Source organism: Phoenix dactylifera, chromosome 16 (genome assembly GCF_051530095.1).
Source record: "Phoenix dactylifera cultivar Ajwa chromosome 16, Ajwa_hap1_PhDact_Kaust_v1.1, whole genome shotgun sequence".
Taxonomy (NCBI): domain Eukaryota; kingdom Viridiplantae; phylum Streptophyta; class Magnoliopsida; order Arecales; family Arecaceae; genus Phoenix; species Phoenix dactylifera.
Genome location: NC_143205.1, coordinates 13,919,879 through 13,943,335, shown reverse-complemented (window position 1 = coordinate 13,943,335; position 23,457 = coordinate 13,919,879). Strand labels below are relative to the sequence as shown.

The window sequence follows — 23,457 nt, the reverse complement described above, 5'->3', positions numbered from 1 at the left end:
TCACCATTAGGTAACTTACGAATGTAATATATCGTAGAGAAGTGTCTATTATTTTCATTCTTAGGAAAATGAAAATCATAATCTCTAATTGGACCTCTTTCCACCATTAGATCTCTAAATTTTGCATCAATATTTTTCCATTGACCAGGATCATAAAAATTTGTAGAAATAGAACTAGTTTCACAATCTTTTTTCTTGTTTATCTTATCTCTATCTGATTCTTCATTGTGCTCTTCATTAGATATTGTTTCACTAGTAATCTCATTTTTTAACTCCATTTCGGATGTCTGTTCTGTTGCTAATTCCTGAGTTGAATTTAATGTGGTGTTTTGTTTGTTTGTAACAACAAATCTATCTAGAGCTCCTTTTTGAGATTGAATGAGTTTTTCGATTTTTCTTTTTTTTTTGAGTTTTTCATACCCACAGTCATATTTTCTATTAGACATTTTAATCTATAAATAATATTATCAAACTAAGCAATTAAAAAAACACCACAAATAAATCAAAATATAAAAAACTTGATTGTGTCAAGAAAAACAAACTCGGGTCCGACAAGTAGTGCCGAACTTAATTGTGTCGAGAAGAAGCCGAATAGTGCCGAACTCGACGGCGAGAAGAGGCCAAACCGCCGAAGTCACAACCAACCTACATTTGGATCCAAAAAAAAATCAATTTAACTTGACTAAATAAAAATTAATTGGATCAAAAGATTAATTAGTAAAGTAAACTAGTTTAGGAGCTAACAGAGGAGGACGGTGGATTAGATTCTCACCGGGAATTGGGATCAGTGACAGTGATTCAGTAATTTCAGTGGGAAATTGGATGCTCACGGTCCAACGGACTGACAGAGGACGGTGGGCTGGGCAGTGACGGCGTCCACTGTGACGCAGTGTCAGTGTGTCACAGAGACAGACTCACAGAGACACAGACTCACAGTGGACGGTGGGCTTGGAGTGAGCCGAGCTGCCGACTGCCGAGTGCCGAGGAGCGGAGGAGGCCGGAGCGGCGGAGCCCGGAGATCGGAGGATCCGAGGACGATGAGGAGAGCTGGAATCTGGAGAGGACTCCTCAGTCTCCTCTCAGAGGAGATCCGGCCGGCGGCTAGCCACTCACCGGGTCTTCCGTCGGCTAAAGCCCGAAGGTTGGAGGACTAAGGAGTGAGGAGTCGAGGACGGCGACGTCGGGCATCGGCCAGGAGAGGAGATCCAGCCGGCGGTCCAAGAGCTGGAGTCTGGAGAGGAGATCCGGCCGGCGGGTTCTGCCTTCTTGGAGCCGGAGGACGGGAGGAGGAGGACCGAGCCACCGAGCCACCGAGGATGGTGGACTTTAGAGCGGAGCCGACTAGCCGAGGAGGCGAGGAGGCCGGAGGCCCGGAGCCCGGAGGCCGGAGGTCGGAGCCTCGGAGGAGCCGAGGACGACGAGTCGTCGGAGTCGACGAGGACAGATGGAGCGGTGCTGCGACTGCGAGCGTGCGACGGTGCGAGTCTGCCGAAAACTGGAGAACGGGGGATTGGGATTTGGGAGAACTGAGAAGGGGGGAGAGAAGGTCCGAAGGAGGGAGGAAATACCCATAACCCGTTGCAGCCCGGTACTGGTGCTCTGGTAGCCGTCGCCTCGCCTACTGCCCAGCGCCCAGCTACGACTGTCACAGTGTCACTCTAGGCTCTAGCCATCGCCCATCGGAGACCGGCGACGGATGGGAAAGGGAAAGGCAGAGCCGCAGAAGGCTACGGTCCGCTGGGTCATGGGTGGGTGTCAAGGACTCAAGGAGTTCCAGACTTCCATCCCGGCTTATAAAATAAAATAAAATAAAAAAAAAAACTATGCTGTGGTTCCATGGGTCGGGGGCCTTAGGCGACCGCCTCAGTCGCCTAAGGCCTGAGCCGGTCCTGCTTTTGATACAGTTCGATACACCTCAATTCGGACTATTCGGGACAATACCGTCGACCTTGATGCAATCTATATGATATTGTAGTCCCTCTTGCGAAGATGAGGGGAGCTTGGGAGGATTTGGTTTATGCAGTCATTGCCTCCAATGTAATTCTTGGTAGGGACTCTCGGATGGTTATCAGCTGGTTAGTTGATCAGCAAATTTATGTTGAGGATTTCCATACTATGTTGGAGGACATAAGGAGGATCATTATCGTCCTGCAATCTTTTAAGGCTATCTATATTTACAGAAATGTGAACAATATAGCGAACTGGGTAGTTTTCTATATTGCTAGACACTTAAATTCAGTTATTTGGGATCTGATTGAGAAGTATCTACTCAATTGAGAGATATATTTAACTGCAGACATTAGGAGCTATATTTATTATAAAGCCTTAAAAAAAAAAGGTAATTAAAGATCAAGGCTCCATCAAGGAGATAATTGTCCCAACGCAAGGATTCCAACAAGAAGTAATTGATGCTTGCGGCCTCTTTACAAGAACGCCCCACCAAGCATACAGTTGATCCAACTCTTCACGTCTGGGCCTCCCGCTCGCGGCCCTTGTTTCTCGAAGAGGGAGGGCACCGCCCACGGCTTGGCTTGAGCCATAAGCCCAGGATTCACCATTGCCTCTTCAAGGTTTGGAGCAGCAAACTTATCTTATTTCCTTTCCCTAACTAATTTCAAGGTCCTATACCTAAAAGACCGTTCCATCTATTGCAGCTAGAGGTCCTGGATTCGAGCCGCTACACCTTCTTAGGAGAGCTTGATGTGGGAATTAGAAACATTTTGGGTCTAGTCCACCTGGATATATCTTTCAATGGATTCTCAGGAGTGTCATCCGTGATAACTTCCATGGCCACACCCAAACAATTTTATCATTCCATTAGCAATTTCATTTTAAACTTGGTCGACGCTTCAGTTGCTTGATCTTGGGAACAATTCCATTGATGTTGAAATCAAAATTAATTTCATACACTATAAGAAAAGGAAGATTTTCCGACGCTTTTTTTCCGACGCTAGAAAGAAGCGTCGGAAAATTTTGGTTCCGTATCAAACTTTACCGACGCTTCTAAAAAGCGTCGGAAAAGCTTCGGAATCGACGACGCTCAGCCCCCTCTCGATTGATGCCCTAGTTTTTGTAAACTCCTCATCTTCTCTCCTCTCCTCCTCCCTCTAGCGCCGACATCAATCCACCGCCTCCTAATGTCTTCCCTCTCCTGAAACCCTCCACTCTCACCACTTCTCATGTGATCTAGGGAAAAGCAGCCATGGCCACTCGAACTGGAATCCTTGAAGATTCCAAGCCCTCCAAGAATGGTACAAATCCTGCTTCTCCTTCTCCTTTTCTTATTTTTTCTCTTTTACTTTCACTTTTTCTTCTTTTTTTTTCTTTAAAGAAAAAACTGCGGGATCTATTTCCCTAAAAACGAGCCTGATGCCACCCCGCCCTGGCAAGCTACGGGATCTGTTTCGCTGCCTGCAATGCCCTCACGGTGAACTCCGTTCTGTTAAAAAAGGACCAAAAGCATGAAGAAGAAACCACCGAGAAAGCATAGCGACGGCCAAAGACCCAAATCCCCGGCCCATACGAACCAGCAGTAGCTTCTCTCGCAATCCCTCCTCCCCCTCCGCCGCCCCAGCCTCGCCTCCCGTTCCCGGCGTCAAGCTCGGCCCCAGCGGCGCCGCCTTCATCTCCTCCGGCATCCCGGACCTCGACAGTATTCTCTCCGCTCACAGTCTTTTCTTCTCTCCCAGTTCTTCTCCTGATGCAAAGGACAAAGTTGCGATCTTTCTCCTTTTTTTTATTTTTATTTTAAAGTGGCTAGTTGATTGGCCTTGTAGTGTGGTTTCTTGTGCTGCAGAAGGGGTTGATAATTGCCTGGCAGTACAAGAAGTATTTTGGGGAGCGGCAAGTTCCTGAACTTCACAATAGAGGTGAAAAAAGAAAGGGTATAATTTTAAACAATTTTTTTTAAAAAAATTAAATACTATAGCCGACGTTTATAAGTCGATTCCTCAGTCTCCCGTGGAATGGGCTCATGGCGGCCTTCCGGAGACTCTTTCCTCATGCAAGGCCATGAAAAGTTTGGACCCAGTTGAAAATCAACAGAACACTTGTAGGAAAATTATACTGGAGAGAATATAAAACTTTTGTAAATAATAAAAGTATTACAACTTACTTTTGAATCAAAATTCTTTCTTTAAGGACAACTAACCCATCTCTTCAAAAATACTTATTTTTTTAAAAAAAGTAATAGGAAAAGTTGGCACTCTCTATATGGGCCGAAGCCTCTATTTCGTTTCACAATTAAGGCTACAAATGGGTCGGGTCGACCCGCATTCTGACCTGACCCGACCCGCATAGACCCGATCCGATCCAAATTTTAGGATCCGTGGGTCCGGGTCGGGTCCGAAAATTGAACCCGAATCATTTTTTGTATCAGATCTGGGTTTACCGAATGGATCCGACCCGATCCAAATGAACCCAGAGAGAGAGAGAGAGAGAGAGAGAGAGAGAGAGCCCTAAGGGGAGTAGGCCAGGTTCGAGCGTGGAAGGATAGCAACAAGCATAGGTTCATAGAATCCAAAGGAACCTCGGCCCATCGGGATTCTCTCTCGATCTATTACACTGTTGATAACTCTGGTGTCTCGGTAGCTGGTTTTATTTTTTTTCCTTCTATTTTTTGGTTTTTGTTTCTTTTAAGTTTTGAAGGGAGAAAGTGAGGGAACACTGAACTGAATATGGGTCATGTGCCAGTTTTCTGCAATGGAATTGGATTTTGGAAGGTCTGGGATTTTTTTTGCCCTCGTGAGAGGGGAGTTGCGAGACACCAAGTTCCGTCCAATCAGTCATATAGATAAAAAAGTGTGATATGAAATTTGGCTTGTAGACCGAGTTAGTTAGTAAGTCACGGGTCATTTGCTCTGACTGGAGGTCAATTGCAAGTCCTTCAAGTTTATGGGTCACCCAGCACCTCATAATTGTGGTATGACCAAATTAGATTTGCCTAAATTCTTTCCCAAAAGCACAAAGAAAATGGACCCGATTTGGATCCGAACCCGATCCGACTCGGACCCAAACCCGATCCGACTCGGACCCAGACCTGATCCGGACCCGACCTGACCCGATGCGACTCGATCTTCAACCGGGTCAGGTCAAGTCCAAAATTAGGACCCGAAAAAAAAATCGGGTCGGGTTGGGGTCACTTAGGACCCGACCCGACCCGACCCATTTGCATCCCTATTCACAATAAAGGCTATATTCGGGCAATGAGGAGGAGAGAGGGCTTCGAAAGCTCTCTCTCCCCCTCCCTCTGTCTCTTTAAGTCTCCGCTACCATCTCCCTTTCACTCTCTCCCTTTCTCCCTCTCCCTTTTCCTCCTTTCTCTCTCTATTTTTCTCTCTTTCTTTCTTCCTCTCCCTTTCCCTCGCTGGTTTCTTGATCCAAAAGTCGGAATCGTATCGGATGGCTTTTGATACGGCTCGATACATCTCAAATCGAACGATTCGGGATAATACTGTCAACCTTAATGCCATCTATATGATATTGTGGTCCCTCTTGTGGAGATGAAGGGAGCCCGGGAGGATTTGGTTTATGCAGTCATTATACTAAAGGCCTCCAATATAATTCTTAGTAAGGACTCTTGGATGGTTATCAGCTAGTTAATTGATCAGGAAATCTATGTTGAGGATTTCTACACTATTCTAGAGGACATAAGGAGGATCATTAGTATCCTGCAATCTTTTAAGGTTATCTATATGTCACGCCCCGAACCCGGGGCCCGGGGCGCGAGCAGACGCCGCGCACCTGCAGGGCGGACCCCGCAGGCACGCAAGGCAGATGAATCAGATTCCACATCAATAGCTAAACAAAGATAAATTCCAACTTTCAATTCAAATGTCCATATATACATAAGTCAAAAGAAAAAGTCAATATCTACTAGCTAACTACATCATGATCACTCCACCCCGTAATCCCCATAGTCACATATCATCACCTGTAAAAAATGTAAATAGTAGGAGTGAGCTAACAGCTCAGTAGGCAACATCATGCAATAAAGTCGTCATATAACATGTCATGATGCATATAAAAAGCAGCTAAAACTCATGAATCCAAAAATTCACACGACAATCCGTAAACCCGATCCGAGACTCAAAATAACTCCACCGCATGACTACGGCCACATCACCCAGTGGCATGGTTACACCGAAGTGCCAATACAACTCTCCGAAGAGCCGCTCCACTGAGCCAACGCACCACTGTGCCGCACCCCCTGGTGCCAAACTCACGCTCCACTGAGCCGCTCCGAAGAGCAAAACGCACCCCTGTGCCGCCACTATTCTATCACCGGTGGTCGCGGTGTCGGAACTAGTTCCTCAGTATAAGTCGACAGGGCCAACGTATCATCCCATTGGCGGGGCCTAGACTATAGTCACGCGAATTTTAAAAATCAATAATCAACTTTCCAAATCAAGTCATGATCATACTCCCAATAGTAAAGTACATAATAGTTTATGAAATTAAATACTTAATTTTAATTCTAATACATAATGCCAATAATAAATCATAACATCCATATATGCAAGATACATGTTAAAATTCTACTTTAAAACAATAGGTCACCTACCTGGGATCGCTTAAAAATCCCTGCCACAAATTCACGAACCCCTGGTTAAACATAAATATTAATTATTTAATTAACTAAGAAACATAATTTAAACAATTTTTCACACCCTTAAACTCCTAAGTTCATGGATCCAAGAATGGGCCCCTAAGATCAAACATAGACTCTAAAATCAGAACCCTTTAAACCCAAGTCAATTGTGGCCCAACACAGATTAGGCCCAATTGAACCAAACCAGATAACAGGTTCAGATCAGATTTCGGGCCCAATCCAAACCAGCCCACAGATCCAATCAGGCCCAACTCAGCCCAAGAACAGTTCTCTAGCCCAAACCAAACCAGGTCTGATCAGACCATAACAAAATCCATTCATGAAATAGGTGGAACCGGTTCACAATATAAACCCGGTTCAAGATCTGGTTCCCAAATAAAGCACGGATTTCAAAGCGAGGAAAAACACCCAGGCCGAATAAAGAAGAAGAAGAAGAAGAAGAGAAGAAGAAAGAAGGAAGAGAAGAAGAACAAGAAGAAGAAGAAGAGGGAAAGGAAGAAGGGGGGGGGGGTGGCTGGTGGCTCCGGTCGGCCCTCGGCGGCCGACCGTGGCCCTCGGCGGCGGCGCTCGGCCAGCCGCCGTCGGCCATCCCACCTTCACGGGCGGCGAAAGACGGGAAGAAGAAGAGAAGAAGGAGAAGAAGAAAAGGAAGAAAGAGAGGGAGGTCGGGGCTAGGAAGCCCGACCCCCGTTCGCCACCTCCGGCCGAACTCATCTCGGCCGGATTGACCCCGGCCGGCCGCCGTCGGCCGGCCGAATCTCACAAAGAAAATTCCCCAAAACAGGGGAAGTAAAACCCACTGATTTCCCATCGTTTCTCTCCTTTAAATTCATAAAAAATATAGATCTATGTTGTTTTGCTCACCTCCGGTCTTCGACGAGTGGGTTCTCCGGCGGCGATGGCGGCTCCGGCGACGACAGTGGCTCCGGCGGAAGAGGAAAAAGCTTAAATTTTTAGAGGGGTGGGGAGGGATGGGGCTCGGATGAGGCTCTCAGAGGAGAGAAAGAGGGAGAGAGAGAGAGGGAGAGAGGGGAAGAGGGGGTGGTGCGGTGATTTCGCTGGCCGTTCGGCCGGCGTGGTCATCGTGGTCACCCCCACGATGACCCAGCTGAAGTCGGCACCCCTTGCCGACTTCAGTCTGTTGGGCCCTAGAACGGGCCCAATTCGAGTCTTCACACTCTAACCAACTAAAAAAAAATTTCATCCTCGAAATTAAAACATACCTCAATCCGAGAACAAGACAGAAAACTTCTCTCTCATCTCCTCCTCCAGCTTCCAAGTAGCTTCTCTCTCACTGTGATTGCTCCACTGCACCTTTACATAAGGAATCGTGCGCCTCCTCAAAACTTGGTCCTTCCTATCCACTATACGGATAGGCTGCTCAACATAAGAAAGATCTGCACGGAGCTGTAAAGGTGCTACTTCAATCACATGACTTGGATCAGCAATATACCTTCTCAACATAGAGACATGGAAAACAGAATGGACCCCCGATAAAGCAGGTGGAAGTGCCAGCTTATAAGCAACAGCTCCAACTCTCTCGAGAATCTCGAATGGTCCCACATATCTCGGGCTGAGCTTACCCCGAACTCCAAATCGCATTACCCCTTTAGAAGGGGACACTCTGAGAAAAACATGATCTCCGATTTGGAATTCCAGATCCCGCCTCCTGATATCAGCATAACTCTTCTGTCTGCTCTGAGCTGCCCGAAGTCGTTCTCTGATCAGCTGAACCTTCTCCACTATCTGCTGAATAATTTCTGGACCCAGAATTTTCCTCTCCCCCACATCATCCCAACAGATAGGTGATCTACACTTCCTACCATACAACGCCTCATAAGGAGCCATCTGAATACTTGCCTGGTAGCTATTATTATAAGCAAACTCTACCAACGACAAATGATGATCCCAAGAACCCCTCATATCAATAGAACAGGCTCTCAGCATATCCTCTAGAATCTGAATGGTCCTCTCGGACTGCCCATCTGTCTGTGGATGAAAAGCTGTACTGAAGCTAAGAGTGGTCCCCAAAGCTTTGTGCAAACTGCCCCAGAAATGAGCCACAAATCGGGAGTCTCTGTCAGACACTATAGATACTGGAACTCCATGCAGCGGCACGATCTGCTCAATGTACAACTCTGCAAATCTCTCTAGTGTCATCCCAGTCTTAAATGCTAGGAAATGTGCTGATTTGGTCAATCTGTCTACAATCACCCAGACTGAATCATTACCTCTGAGGGTACGAGGTAACCCTGACACAAAATCCATAGTAATATGCTCCCACTTCCACTCTGGGATCGGCAGGGGCTGAAGCATACCAGCTGGTCTCTGATGCTCAATCTTAACTTGCTGACAAGTTAAGCATTGAGATACAAACTGGGCAATCTCTCTCTTCATATTGTTCCACCAGAACACAACTTTCAGATCCCTATACATTTTTGTACTACCAGGATGCACTGTATATCCCGTACTGTGAGCCTCCTCTAAAATTTTCTTCTTCAGTCTAGGATCATCTGGAACACAAACTCTGCCCATGAACCTCAATGAGCCATCCTCATGTATATGAAAATCAGGCTGAGATCCAGACTCAACATCTTTCTTGATCTTCTGGAGCCGAGAGTCATCCACTTGCGCTGCCTTAATTCTGTCAATGAGTGTAGGCTAGACTCGCAAGTTTGCCAACTTCAAGGTAGTATCCTGCAGATATACCTCTATTTCTGCCCTCCTCAGATCCTCCAAGATATTTCTCTGAGTAGTAATCAAGGCTGCAACATTTCCTGAAGATTTTCTACTTAGAGCATCTGCTACCACATTTGCCTTCCCAGGGTGATAATGTATAGATAAATCATAATCCTTCAGCAATTCCAGCCACCTTCTCTGTCTCATGTTCAGCTCTTTCTGAGTGAAGAGATATTTCAGACTTTTGTGATCAGTGAATACCTGGCATGTCTCTCCATACAAATAATGTCTCCAGATCTTTAAGGCAAACACTACAGCTGCAAGTTCAAGATCATGAGTGGGATAATTCTCTTCATAGGGCTTGAGCTGTCGGGAGGCATAAGCAATAACTTTTTCATTCTGCATTAATACACAACCCAAACCCTTCTTGGAAGCATCACTGTAAATGGTAAAATCAGTACCGGTGACTGGTAGGGTCAGAATAGGTGCTGATACTAGACGGTGTTTCAATTCCTTGAAGCTCTTCTCACACTGATCCGACCATTCAAACTTCACTCCTTTGCGAGTGAGTCGAGTCAGGGGTCCGGCAATACTAGAGAAGCCCTCCACAAACCTTCTGTAATAACCGGCTAGTCCAAGGAAGCTGCGAATCTCAGACACATTACTCGGTCTGCTCCAATCAACCACAGCTTCAATCTTCTTTGGGGCAACCATAATTCCATCCTTAGAGATAACATGCCCCAAAAACATCACCCTGTCCAACCAAAATTCACATTTCTTTAATTTACCATACAACTGATTCTGCCTCAGAGTCTCCAAAACAATCTTCAAGTGATGCTCATGCTCTGCCTGATTCCTTGAATATATCAGAATATCATCAATAAATATTATGACAAATTTATCCAGAAAAGGCTTAAATACTCTGTTCATCAGGTCCATAAACGCTGCTGGTGCATTAGTCAAACCAAAAGGCATCACAAGGAACTCATAGTGTCCATACCTGGTACGGAAGGCAGTCTTGGCTATGTCAGACTCTTTTATCCTCAGCTGATGATATCCAGATCGAAGATCAATCTTGGAAAATACCTGAGCACCCTGAAGCTGGTCAAATAAATCATCAATCCGGGGTAGAGGGTACCTATTCTTAATAGTCACTTTATTAATTTCCCGGTAATCAATACACAGTCTCATGCTACCATCTTTATTTCTGACAAATAATACTGGAGCACCCCAAGGAGAGACACTAGGTCGAATGAAACCTAGATCCAATAGCTCCTGTAATTGGTCCTTCAGCTCCTTTAGTTCAGCAGGGGCCATTCTATAAGGAGCTTTAGACAAAGGTGCAGTACCAGGGATTATATCAATAGCAAACTCGACATCTCTATCAGGAGGTAAGCCAGGCAGATCATCAGGAAAGACATCAGGGTACTCACTGACTACTGGTATATCCTCAATTCTCTGTTCAGACTGCTCAGAATCTGCAATTGCGGCCATAAAGATGGGAAACTCCTTTCTAAGAGATCTTATGCCCTGCATAGCAGACACTACCTGAGAAGAGACACCCCAGTCATCACCCATAAAACTGAACTCATCAGTACCCGGGATCCGGAAAGTCACCCTCTTCAGAAAACAGTCTATGGTAGCGTGGTATGCAGCCAACCAATCCATACCCAGGATTACATCAAAGTCACGTAAATTCATAACAATCAAATTAGCTCTCAAATCTCTACCCTCAACTAGTACTGGACAGGAAATGCAGATCTGACTAACTGTCATCGTACCCCCAGCTGGAGTACTAATACATAATTTCCTCTCTAAGGAAGAGTAGTGTAAATCGCACTTATGCACATATGAAGATGAGATAAAAGAATGCGTAGCACCAGAATCAAATAACACATAAGCATAAGTGGAAGATACCAACAGTGTACCTGTCACTACAGTGTTGGATGCCTGAGCATCCTGCTGGGTCAGTGCATAAACTCGTCCCTGGGTACGAGATCCTCCTCCCCTTTGCTGCCTGGGGACAGCTGACTGGGTAGCCTGTACTGGAGTGAAGGAAGTCTGTCGTTGAGGAGCTACAGAAGTCGGTGGCCTCTGTGCGGATCTAGTACGAGGACAACTGGAAATCCTGTGACCCGGCTGACCACACCCAAAACAAACTCCAGAAAAAGTCTGAGTCTGAGGGCACTCAGCTATCCGGTGGCCCTGCTGACCACACCTGAAACATGCTCCAATACCAGGTCGTGTCTGACGACACTCAACAGCTCTATGTCCAGTCTGGCCACACTTGAAGCACACTCCTGATATCCCCCTGCAATCCGATACAGTCCTCCCATATGGAACTCGCTGCCCTGCTCCTGGACGGAACTGCATAGGTCGGCGCAGATGCCGCTCACCGTCAGAATCAAAGTCCCTGGTCCTCTTCGACTTCCCTTTCTGAGCATCCTGTGTCTCCTTCCAGATGATCTCCATATTTTTAGCTCTGTCAACTAGGTCATCATAATCAGTCGAGTGAACAGCAGCTAAACCCTGACGCAGGCGAGGCCTCAGTCCTTCCTCAAATCTACTCATCCTAGATTTAGGGTCTTGGACAAGAGATGGTGCAAAACGGGACAACCGATCAAACTCAGCCTCATAGTCCTCCACAGTCATACTCCCTTGAGAGAGGCTCAGAAACTCCCTCTCCAGCTCCTTGATACGACTGGAAGGAAAATACTTGGAGTAGAAGGCCATGCGGAATCCCGGCCAGGTCACAGATCCTGCATCCTGCATCATGGTCCTCTCTACAGACTCCCACCAATGATGAGCCCGGTCCTGAAGCATATAGGTGGCAAATCTGATCTTCTCCTCCTCAGTACAACCCATGGCCCTGAAGGCCTTCTCCATCTCATCTATCCAACATTCGGCCTCTTGGGGATCGGTAGTTTCCTTGAAGGCCGGAGGAGCTAACTTCCTGAACTCTGCTATACTCCTCCCCTGATCTGAAGAACTAGCAGAGGGAAATAGCTGCTGTGGTCCCCTCTGCTGTCGGACTAACCCAACAACCTCTCTGATCAGCTCCATCACCTGGGTCGGACCTCCCATCCTGCTCTCCTGGCCATGATCTGGTCCATCCAGTACTGTCTGATCAGCCTCATCCTCCTGGACTCTCTCAGTCGGATGAAAAGTGGCTGGATCACTCCCGATAGTCTCGATCAGGCGGCGAGGTGCCACACGTGCACGGCGGGGCGGCATGCTGATACATACACAAATAACACAACATCAGGGTTAGATCCATCCACTGTAAAATTTTCTACTCCACTATCATTTTTTCACATGTATCCCTATATTCCCTTTCTTTTCTTTTCTTTTTTTTTTTTTAAATAACACATCATTAGTGTTGGATCCATCCACCCATAAGATTTTCTACCCCACTCTCATTTCTTTACATGTGTCCCTATATTCTTAAGTTTTTTTTTTTTTTTTTTCCGAATACACATCATCAGTGCTAGGTTCACCGACCCATAAGATTTTCTACCCCACTCTCATTTCTTCACATGTGTCCCTATATTCCTAAGTTTTTTTTTTAATTATTATTATTTATTATTATATTTATTATGATTTTGTTTTAATGTCCCTAGTGATCTTTAACCTATGCTCTGATACCAATAAATCTGTCACGCCCCGAACCCGGGGCCCGGGGCACGAGCAGACGCCGCGCACCTGCAGGGCGGACCCCGCAGGCACGCAAGGCAGATGAATCAGATTCCACATCAATAGCTAAACAAAGATAAATTCCAACTTTCAATTCAAATGTCCATATATACATAAGTCAAAAGAAAAAGTCAATATCTACTAGCTAACTACATCATGATCACTCCACCCCGTAATCCCCATAGTCACATATCATCACCTGTAAAAAATGTAAATAGTAGGAGTGAGCTAACAGCTCAGTAGGCAACATCATGCAATAAAGTCGTCATATAACATGTCATGATGCATATAAAAAGCAGCTAAAACTCATGAATCCAAAAATTCACACGACAATCCGTAAACCCGATCCGAGACTCAAAATAACTCCACCGCATGACTACGGCCACATCACCCAGTGGCATGGTTACACCGAAGTGCCAATACAACTCTCCGAAGAGCCGCTCCACTGAGCCAACGCACCACTGTGCCGCACCCCTTGGTGCCAAACTCACGCTCCACTGAGCCGCTCCGAAGAGCAAAACGCACCCCTGTGCCGCCACTATTCTATCACCGGTGGTCGCGGTGTCGGAACTAGTTCCTCAGTACAAGTCGACAGGGCCAACGTATCATCCCATTGGCGGGGCCTAGACTATAGTCACGCGGATTTTAAAAATCAATAATCAACTTTCCAAATCAAGTCATGATCATACTCCCAATAGTAAAGTACATAACAGTTTATGAAATTAAATACTTAATTTTAATTCTAATACATAATGCCAATAATAAATCATAACATCCATATATGCAAGATACATGTTAAAATTCTACTTTAAAGCAATAGGTCACCTACCTGGGATCGCTTAAAAATCCCTGCCACAGATTCACGAACCCCTGGTTAAACATAAATATTAATTATTTAATTAACTAAGAAACATAATTTAAACAATTTTTCAAACCCTTAAACTCCTAAGTTCATGGATCCAAGAATGGGCCCCTAAGATCAAACATAGACCCTAAAATCAGAACCCTTTAAACCCAAGTCAATTGTGGCCCAACACAGATTAGGCCCCATTGAACCAAACCAGATAACAGGTTCAGATCAGATTTCGGGCCCAATCCAAACCAACCCACAGATCCAATCAGGCCCAACTCAGCCCAAGAACAGTTCTCTAGCCCAAACCAAACCAGGTCTGATCAGACCATAACAAAATCCATTCATGAAATAGGTGGAACCGGTTCACAATATAAACCCGGTTCAAGATTTGGTTCCCAAATAAAGCACGGATTTCAAAGCGAGGAAAAACACCCAGGCCGAATAAAGAAGAAGAAGAAGAAGAGAAGAAGAAAGAAGGAAGAGAAGAAGAAGAAGAAGAAGAAGAAGAGGGAAAGGAAGAAGGGGGGGGTGGCTGGTGGCTCCGGTCGGCCCTCGGCGGCCGACCGTGGCCCTCGGCGGCGGCGCTCGGCCAGCCGCCGTCGGCGGCGCTCGGCCAGCCGCCGTCGGCCATCCCACCTTCACGGGCGGCGAAAGACGGGAAGAAGAAGAGAAGAAGGAGAAGAAGAAAAGGAAGAAAGAGAGGGAGGTCGGGGCTAGGAAGCCCGACCCCCGTTCGCCACCTCCGGCCGAACTCATCTCGGCCGGATTGACCCCGGCCGGCCGCCGTCGGCCGGCCGAATCTCACAAAGAAAATTCCCCAAAACAGGGGAAGTAAAACCCACTGATTTTCCATCGTTTCTCTCCTTTAAATTCATAAAAAAAATAGATCTATGTTGTCTTGCTCACCTCCGGTCTTCGACGAGTGGGTTCTCCGGCGGCGATGGCGGCTCCGGCGACAACAGTGGCTCCGGCGGAAGAGGAAAAAGCTTAAATTTTTAGAGGGGTGGGGAGGGATGGGGCTCGGATGAGGCTCTCAGAGGAGAGAAAGAGGGAGAGAGAGAGAGGGAGAGAGGGGAAGAGGGGGTGGTGCGGTGATTTCGCTGGCCGTTCGGCCGGCGTGGTCATCGTGGTCACCCCCACGATGACCCAGCTGAAGTCGGCACCCCTTGCCGACTTCAGTCTGTTGGGCCCTAGAACGGGCCCAATTCGAGTCTTCACACTATATTTATAGGAAGCTGAACAATGCAGTGAACTGGATAGTCTTCTATATTGCTAAACACTTAAATTCAGTTATTGGGGATCTGATTGAGAAGTATCAACTCAATCGCGAAATATGTTTAACTGTAGATGTTGGGAGCTATATTTATTGTAAAGCCCTGTAATCGTGCCTTAAAAAAATAGGTAATTAAAGATCAAGGCTCCATCAAGGAGATAATTGACCCAACCCAAGGATTCCAAGAACAAGTAATTGATGCTTAAGGCCTCTTTACAAGAACGCCCCACCAGGCGCATGGTTGATCCAACTCTTCACATCTGAGGCTCCTTCCCGCGGGCCTTGTTTCTCAAAGAGGGAGGGCACCGCCTACGGCTTGGATTGGGCCATGAGCAATCACAATTGCCTGTTAAGGTTTGGATCGGCAAACTAATCTTAAACTAACTTCAAGGTCCTCTACCTCAAAGACCGTTCCATCTGTTCACTACAAAAGAAAGAATATCTTCCGGCGATTTTTTTGGTCTCTACCGACGCTTTTAAGCGTCCGCGAATTTCTAGCCCACGCACCCCAAAGCGTGGGTCAGACGTCGGGCAGGTGGGCATGGGTCCGGTTTTTGCCGACGCTAAGAGAAAGCGTCAGCAAAAACAGGGCTTTGTCGACGCTAATAAAAGCGTCGGCAAAAACCATATTCGCCGACGCTTTAAAGTGTCAGGAAAGCCCAAAGCGTGCCCAGTTTTGGATTTTCGCCGACGCTTTAAAGCGTCGGTACATGTATTCGGGCCGACACTTTAAAGCGTCGGCGTAGGCGTGCCACAACTTTTATTTACTAACGCTTTAAAGCGTCGGGATTGCTATTTTTTAAAAAAAAATAAAAATACGAATGTAAATTTTCATCAGACCTGAAGCGTACTCAAATTCCACCATCCACTGTTGCATATTGCTTCTAACAGTACTCAGGAAGGAAATCAGATATTACATTGACCGAGAAGGTAAGAACCAAAATCTCATGCTTCACTTGAGCAGGCCCCTCCATTGCATATCCACTGTATTCCATGTGATCCGGCCATAAACAATGTCTACTTCTTTCTGCGTGGTAAACAAAATGCAACAATTAGATGAAAATACCTGATAAAAAATTGACATCAGTAAATAAGCAAATAGGCGCACTAAGTTCTTTTTTCTGAAAAAAAAATTTATGGCAAACACACTAGATACTGTACGTTGAAGAAAAGATTATTGGTGTGGTATGTGTTAATTAGTGTTTGTTTCCCATTTGGAAATTATAGAGATAAGACTACATGTTGCATGGGGCGATCAGGAGCAGAAGACACAATAGCCAATCAATACAAACCTGCTCCTTTTAGCTTTTGGGACAAGTAAACCCCGTTTCTCAAGGCTTTTGAAACGATCCCTTGCAAGAGTGCAACATCCCTAAACAAAATAATAGGTGTGCTAAAATTCGGATGTAGCCAAGAGCTGAAACTGGAAGGAATCAATATGTAAATGAGAACCTAGTGAGTACCTTCAGCTCACGCGGAGACCTAGAGATTTCCTCTGTCAAAAGAATCTGAAGATGATCAAAGCACATATTAGAGGTTCTAAGCAATTTAAAACAATCAATTCAAAATTCACAAGAATCCCCCTTTTTTTTTTTTAGCATAACAGAGGGAAGGACCACAATACATAAAAGTTCCAGATGTTTGGAGCACTTAAGAAGCTTCATTACCTTAGGCATTTCAAAGCCAAGTAGCTCAATTTCCCACTGAACATAAGCTCCTTCAAGAACACTAGAAGGCCTGTTCATGAAATCTCATTAGTATTTTCAAGTGTTTTGTTCAGAATCCAAGATAGCCAATTGGTTTAGAAAATTGACCTTGTAAACTTATTATATACATAATCTGGAGGGCAAGTAACAAGCGAGATCTCTTCAGAAAGCATTAAACGAACACACATTTTCTTGTAGTGCATCTTCACATTCTCCGCCCGATTCCTAGGATCCCACAGATATCCTTCTCATCTTCATATGATATCCTTCATCGCATCCCTCACCTTCCGATTCCTAGGATCCCATCCTCGCGCTCAGATCCAGCGGCTCCATCTGCACCACGTCGACCCCCTCGACGCCGGCGATCGCCTCGATCTCCGCCAGCCCCGCCGCCGTCTCCACCTGGCACATCACCAGCAGCTCCTCCAGCAGTATATTTCCAGCACAGCAGCAGTCATCAAGCATCAAAGAAAAAAAAATCAAAGAAAGAGGGAGGGCGGAAATACGGACGCGAAGGGAGAGGGCTCGACGAAGAGAGCAATGCGTCGAGGCCTGGAGTTGGCCTCGGCATCCTTCAACAGCGGCGGCGCTTCCTCGACCTCCTGTTCCTTTATCTCTTCTATCGTCATCTTCCTCGCCGACGCCGACACCAAGACCGCCGCTCTCCTCCGCTTCTTTTGGCATACGGCGAGACGCCGCGCTTCTCGCGAGAAGCAGGGGCTTCTTGCAACCCAAGACAGAGCACAAGAAGAAGAAGGGAGAAGAGGGGGGGCAGGAGAAAGAGGAGGAGGAGACGTGGGAGAGAAGGGGAAGGAAGAAAGATTTATAGACATGTCGTAGGGGCGCGGCGCTGGAGGCGATTGATTGGGGAGTTTGCTAAAAGACTGTGAACAGCGGGGGGGAAGGAGGCAATCTCAGACTCTCCAATTGGTGCTCTTCCAAGTATATTCATGCGGGGGACGGAATAACAATGCGATTTCCGGCGACGCTTTTTAGCGTCGTCTTAAGCCGGCGACTACCCCAACGCTTATTAGCGTCGTTTTTTGCCGACGCTTGTAACAAGCGTTGGCAAATTTTGACGCTAGACCAAAAATTGCCGACGCTTGTGAAAAGTGTCGGCAAAAAAGCATCGGTAAAATCGACTTTTCCTGTAGTGTAATAAAGATCAGTAGTCATAGCGATACTGCAATCAATGCGCGATCAGCGTAATTGCAGTTTTATCATACTCATGCATGACAGTTACCATGTTGTTAACATGCAACCAACTGTTACTTTATGCTTAAGATACGTTGCGCTAAATCAGATAACGGATCGATATTCTACCCTATTTAAAGGGTGGCCCGAGAATCTTTAGTTAAGCTCTTTTGGAGATTTTTCTTTATAAATTTTTTTCCTTCCATACCGTTGCTCTATTATTTTGACTTCAGTGTCGGAAGATGCTCTGCCTGAAATTTTCTAGCAAGTAGACTTCTTGCAGATTAGTTTCGAAGGTGATCCGTTCATATTTGCTTCGGTTTCATCCGATCTCACTTAGTTTGGTCATCGCCAACCTCGAATTGAGCCGAATAACTTCTCAACCTCGGGTCAAAATTTTACGGCAACGCAACCAATAATTTTTAGTTAAAAACAGAAAAAGGTCTACGATGGGTCCGATATAAAAAGTAAAATCCATCTCTGCGGAGAGTATTCAAAAGAGGTGGCTTTATTGTTCACACAATCAAGCATTTTACGTACTCTTGGACGACCAACCCGGCTGGCAAATAATCTTGTGCATGCACCAAGATTTACATCCGTTCCCCATCCAGGCAACAGAGAGTTGCACTCATGCTGCATTGCCACCTACACACAGTCGAAGAATTTTCGCACGATGTACCCAGGAAAGAGGAGTACCGAGACTTGAATACTGGGTGAACGAGAAAAGAAAAAAAAAACGAAGTCTTCCGCACGTTTTTTCCTGTACAGAGAGAGAAGAGCTTTAATAACTAATTGACCGTGCCAACTTTCTCCGATCACCGTCGACAACTCTACATCTCTGGGGGACAATGAACAAAAGTTTCGTTCCGGGATATGCGACTTGCTGGTCAATACAAGCCAACCTGATGTTGATACTGGAGAGTCAATTTGCCATGCTTGGTGACTTCAAAACAACTGGCATAAGAACAGAAATATTACTCCATAGCATCGGTTGGCCCACATGAAGCTATATGATCGCCTGGGTACGGAAACGGCAACACTTTCAATTTTACCTCCATTCATCAAAGGCGCGTGAATAGAATACCAGTTTAAATCTTAGGACACCTTTGGTTTGCAAAAAAAAATCTTAGGAAGAAAAGAGTGGAAGATGTGCTTTGAGAGAGCCCCATCAACCATCCACAGAAAACCTTCAGAAACATTTCCACCAGTAAAGATGGCGACCTATTGAAGATAACTATCCTGCTTTTCTAGTTAGTCACCTCTGCAATAACTGGTTTGATCTTTTCCAGCAAGTGTGAAATACCTTTCTTTTTCCTTCTAAGAGAATGGAAGTCCAACTCTCTAAGAGGAAAATACTTTGGTTGAGAACTTTGCCATGGCAGTTTGCTTCGAATCGAGAGTGGCTGCCCTTGCGCACTTTCTTTCTTTTTTTTTTTTTGGTACATCAGCACCTCACACACAACGGGTGTGAGTGTAGCCCATAGAGTCAGAAAGAAGCAGAAAATGCAAAGGAGACGGGATGGAGTCGTGACTTCCCAGATAACACTTCCAAAATGATTGGCTACATAGAAAACCACCTAGTTCACAGCACAGTTGGCCTCCCTGTACACATGAGTAGCCCAGTATGCAGCATATTTACCTAGGAGACGGCGAATATCGTAGATCAATCGAATCTCCTAGCCAAACTGCCCGAAACTTAGAATCTCCTCGATCACCATGGCAGCATCTCGCTCAAGGATGATGTGATCCGCACCCAGCACCCGTCTCGCATAGGAAACACCCTCTCAAGCGATTCTGACCTCGATCCCGACGACAGTCTGGTCGAAGATGTGCCAGCCCCCAGCCACCACTAATCTGGCCTGCTGGTCCCTGATAACAAACCCGGCGTCGCTGCATCCACCCGCCGTGACACTGCCATTGAAGTTTACCTTGAGAAAGATAGGGGGTGGAGGCTCCCAGGAGACGAGCGTAATCCTGGATGCTACAAGAGCGAAGTGAGAGCCCCAGATTTTCCTAATCAACTTAAGGGACGACGATGCAAAAATGTCAAGGACCTCTGCCGCATGACGTAGGGCCCTATCCACCACCGCACATGGGTGCGCTCCTCTGTCCTCAAAGACCGGGCGTTCCTATCCAGCCAGCAGTAGTAAGCCAGATAAGCCGCCCTAATCTCCTACTCCAGCCGGTCGGGCCGTCATGAGGACTCCACCAGGAAGTTCAAAAAATCCTCGAACGACGCCCGCCCCCGACATAGATCAGAAGAACCTGATGCGCACTCCCAAATCAGAGCAGCCTGCTAGCAGCCGAACAAGACATGGAATATAGACTCCTCCTCTTAACAGATCCCGCAGCTTGGGGCGAAACTCACACCCCTCTAAGCCAACACTCCTCTGGTGGGCAGACAATCCTAGGCTACCTTCCAAACAAACAACATCGCTCTTTCAAAATGCACTAGCTTACCACTGAAACAAGGCAGTCCCATGGTGATTTCATTGTTTTTGGTAGGCCCTTTCTCCAGTCAATCCAAAGTTTGTTCATAGTGTCCTGAAAACCAGCAATCAAAGAGTTTGAGTGACCTTCCTCTATATTGTTAGAAAAATATAATCAAGAAATAATGGTGCCGCAAACTTTTTCTCCCTCTTTATTTTCGTGTAATTAAATGGGATATCACTCACCAAGTAAGAATAATCTTTACATCAGTAATTATCAAGCAAAATATTAAGCAATCCACAAACAAGAGACAATACAATTTATTATATAGAAAACCCTTCGATATGAAGGAAAAAAAATTACGGAACCTAATCCAGCTAAAATCTTCCACTATTTAGAATAATAGGATTATAATAGGTCTTCTCTAGACATCAATAAGATTTAATTTTGGGCAAGAACGAATTTAAACAATAAATAGTAAAATAGAGAATAAATCTCATCAAGTGTTGATATTTGAAATAATCAATAGAGAAAATTTTTCAAAGATCCATACCATTCAATCTGTAGCTCTTAATATCGAAAATAATATACTAAAATTTTAGCTAAATATAGATAAAATCAACTATCGAACCAAAAGTAGTATTTTTTTTTCTCTCTCTCCTTCTTCTCAATTTTCTTCTTGATTTTTTTTTCATTGTTTCTACCGGCCCGTTTCTTGGTTTTTGGTGATTACCGCACTCTTAAGCCAGGCCGTTTGAAACTACCATCTTTTTTTTTTTTTTTTTAAATGATGCAAGTCCCACGTGACAAGGGACCACACCAACGCATATAGGTTGCGAGAATGCGCAATTCAGTAGTAGGTGGTCTGTTGATTCAGTGTTAGAAATAAAATGTCACTATAAATATGTATTTGAGTGTTAGAAAGAAATATGTAACTATAAAGGCATCACGATTTCATGGTATAAAATATCCAAATGTTATCATGAAACGTTCCAAGTGCCTGAGTACATATTTGAGACATCAAAAAATTCAAATTTGAAAGAATGGATGCAATTCAACTACAGGACAAGACTGTGCATTGAAAATGGTGCTTGACCAGGCAAGGGTACTGCTTCTTCCTTTAGTTCTTTAATAATTCATGCCCAATTATTGTGCATACATGTGCTGCAATAACAGGTTTACAGGTAGGAGTGACCGCCCTGGTCACAGTATAGCGGGCCATATGTTTGAAATGGATCCTAGCATTCTTGAACTCTTTATTTTCCTCAGCAAATAGGAAAGATCATTTTCTACGTTTGCCTTGATGGAAGATTTCTTGGCTGAAACTTATTTTCAGATCTCATGTATCAGCTCCTTATCTTTTAATCCTCGAGCTATGCAGAGAACAAGGCACAAGCATGTATTAGATGAGAAAGTGTGATTAATGAAGGTTATTAGGCTTAATAAAAGTAATCAGGCTTCGCCTAAACTTTCTTAAGTTGTAGTCAAGCCCATAATCGGAAAAAAAAAGGGGGTAAGAGTAATTTATCTTTTCTGCTACGAGGTCCTCCGTGTAAAACATGCATAATAAAAAAGATTAACGTCCCCTTTAGCCAAAAAAAAAAATTTTAGCAAAAAAAAACAAGATTAACGTCCCTTCACCTCCTGGCAACGGAGATTTGCGCTCGCGTTGCACTACCGCCTGCAAACGGTAGTCCAAGAATGTTCACGCGATGTGCCCAGGAGGAGAACTACCAAGTCTTGTTTACCGGGGGCACAATTCAACAACAAAAAAAAAAAATCTTCCACCCGCTTCCTCCGGCTGCTGCAGCTTTCCGGTTAATACCAAGCCTACAACCAAACATAACAATCTTTTTCAAATGTTATTTTTTATAGTAATTTTTCTACTAACTAAATGTAGTAAAATTTATTTTTCTCCGCAAGTATTTTTTAGATAATTAATTTTGAGAAATTGTCAGATTATGCTGTAATACAAGTCAACCTAATGTTGATATTGGAGGGCGAGTCTACCATAAATGATGAGTTGATAACAAGTCTTGAGGACCAGCTAATTCGATCTCTCATGGCTGGTACCAGCTCTTACAAATTATTCCACAGCAAGTCTAAAAACTTTTTTGCATTGCATTCAAGGCAAAAGTGGGAACAATTGTGCAACAAAGCTTCTTTCTTGAAGCGACATGGGACAATTGTGCATAGCACAATCCCTTGGCAAGATTAGACAAGTAAGGCTAGGTGGTGTCTAATAGTCTTACTGTCATGAATCAGGATATTCTGCAATTCGTGTTTCAACTAGAGGATCCATTCATTCATATATTTTTCAATGCTGAACTTAGGAGTCTTCTACGTCTGGTTTTAATTTTTGGTCTAAACTTAGGAGTCTGAGACGAGGGGACTGAATAATAAAACTCGGCAACTCACGTTGGAAGGATTTGTTTCTTATTTGCAGCCTGAAGTCGGCAGGGAATCCAAAGGCAGCGGGTGTGCCGCCGATCAACGACACGATGCTGTTCATGGGCGGTGCGAAGGTGGTCATCCATGCCCCGCCTACCACGACGTGCCCACTTTGCTCCTCGCTTGTTGTTTTGGTGCTGTCTTGGCCTCTGCTACGGCGTTTTTAGAGCCCTTCCACTCAATTGGCGAGCCCCTCCATGCGCCTCCATTCGAGATCCGTGCCACTGCCGACATGTTTGACTTGGGTAATCTAGCATGAAAAAAAAAAAAATTATATATCAAATTATCATATTTGGTAAAAAAATGGATGAGAAAGATAATAAAATAAATAGTAGGTCATACTTTTATTTTTTAATAGAGAAGGTAAAACAAATACCACCAAGAAGTGGTATTTGTTTATCCATTTTGGGTTACCGAATGGGGGTAATCTGAAAATATTATTTCTGGATTAAAATACTCTAACTTATATTATATTAATATTATATTAATTTTATTAATATAATTAATATTTATTATTAATAAATAATTATTATTATTAATTAATTAACAAATATTTATTAATCATCAA

General features: G+C 44.8%; 1 protein-coding gene across 6 annotated transcripts; it reads right to left on the bottom strand.

The window, feature by feature from the left end:
- Positions 1-627: 627 nt before the first annotated feature.
- LOC149751132 (uncharacterized) lies at positions 628-17,785 on the bottom strand. Of its 6 annotated transcripts, XM_089927657.1 has the most exons (8): positions 17,325-17,785; positions 16,923-17,216; positions 16,776-16,845; positions 16,572-16,616; positions 16,401-16,480; positions 15,949-16,135; positions 13,812-13,852; positions 9,269-12,524 (listed from the first exon to the last, which is right to left on the bottom strand). In XM_089927657.1, exon 8 carries the CDS (start codon positions 12,521-12,523, stop codon positions 9,272-9,274), a length of 3,252 nt encoding a protein of 1,083 aa, XP_089783783.1. In that variant the 5' UTR covers position 12,524; positions 13,812-13,852; positions 15,949-16,135; positions 16,401-16,480; positions 16,572-16,616; positions 16,776-16,845; positions 16,923-17,216; positions 17,325-17,785; the 3' UTR covers positions 9,269-9,271. The 6 variants fall into 6 exon arrangements, 3 of the variants coding, with proteins under 3 accessions (XP_089783783.1, XP_089783784.1, XP_089783782.1); XM_089927658.1 differs by having other exon boundaries at positions 16,572-16,603; positions 16,923-17,783; XR_016398600.1 differs by lacking the exon at positions 9,269-12,524 and adding an exon at positions 12,803-13,181 and having other exon boundaries at positions 16,923-17,765.
- Between the last annotated feature and the right edge of the window lie 5,672 nt (positions 17,786-23,457).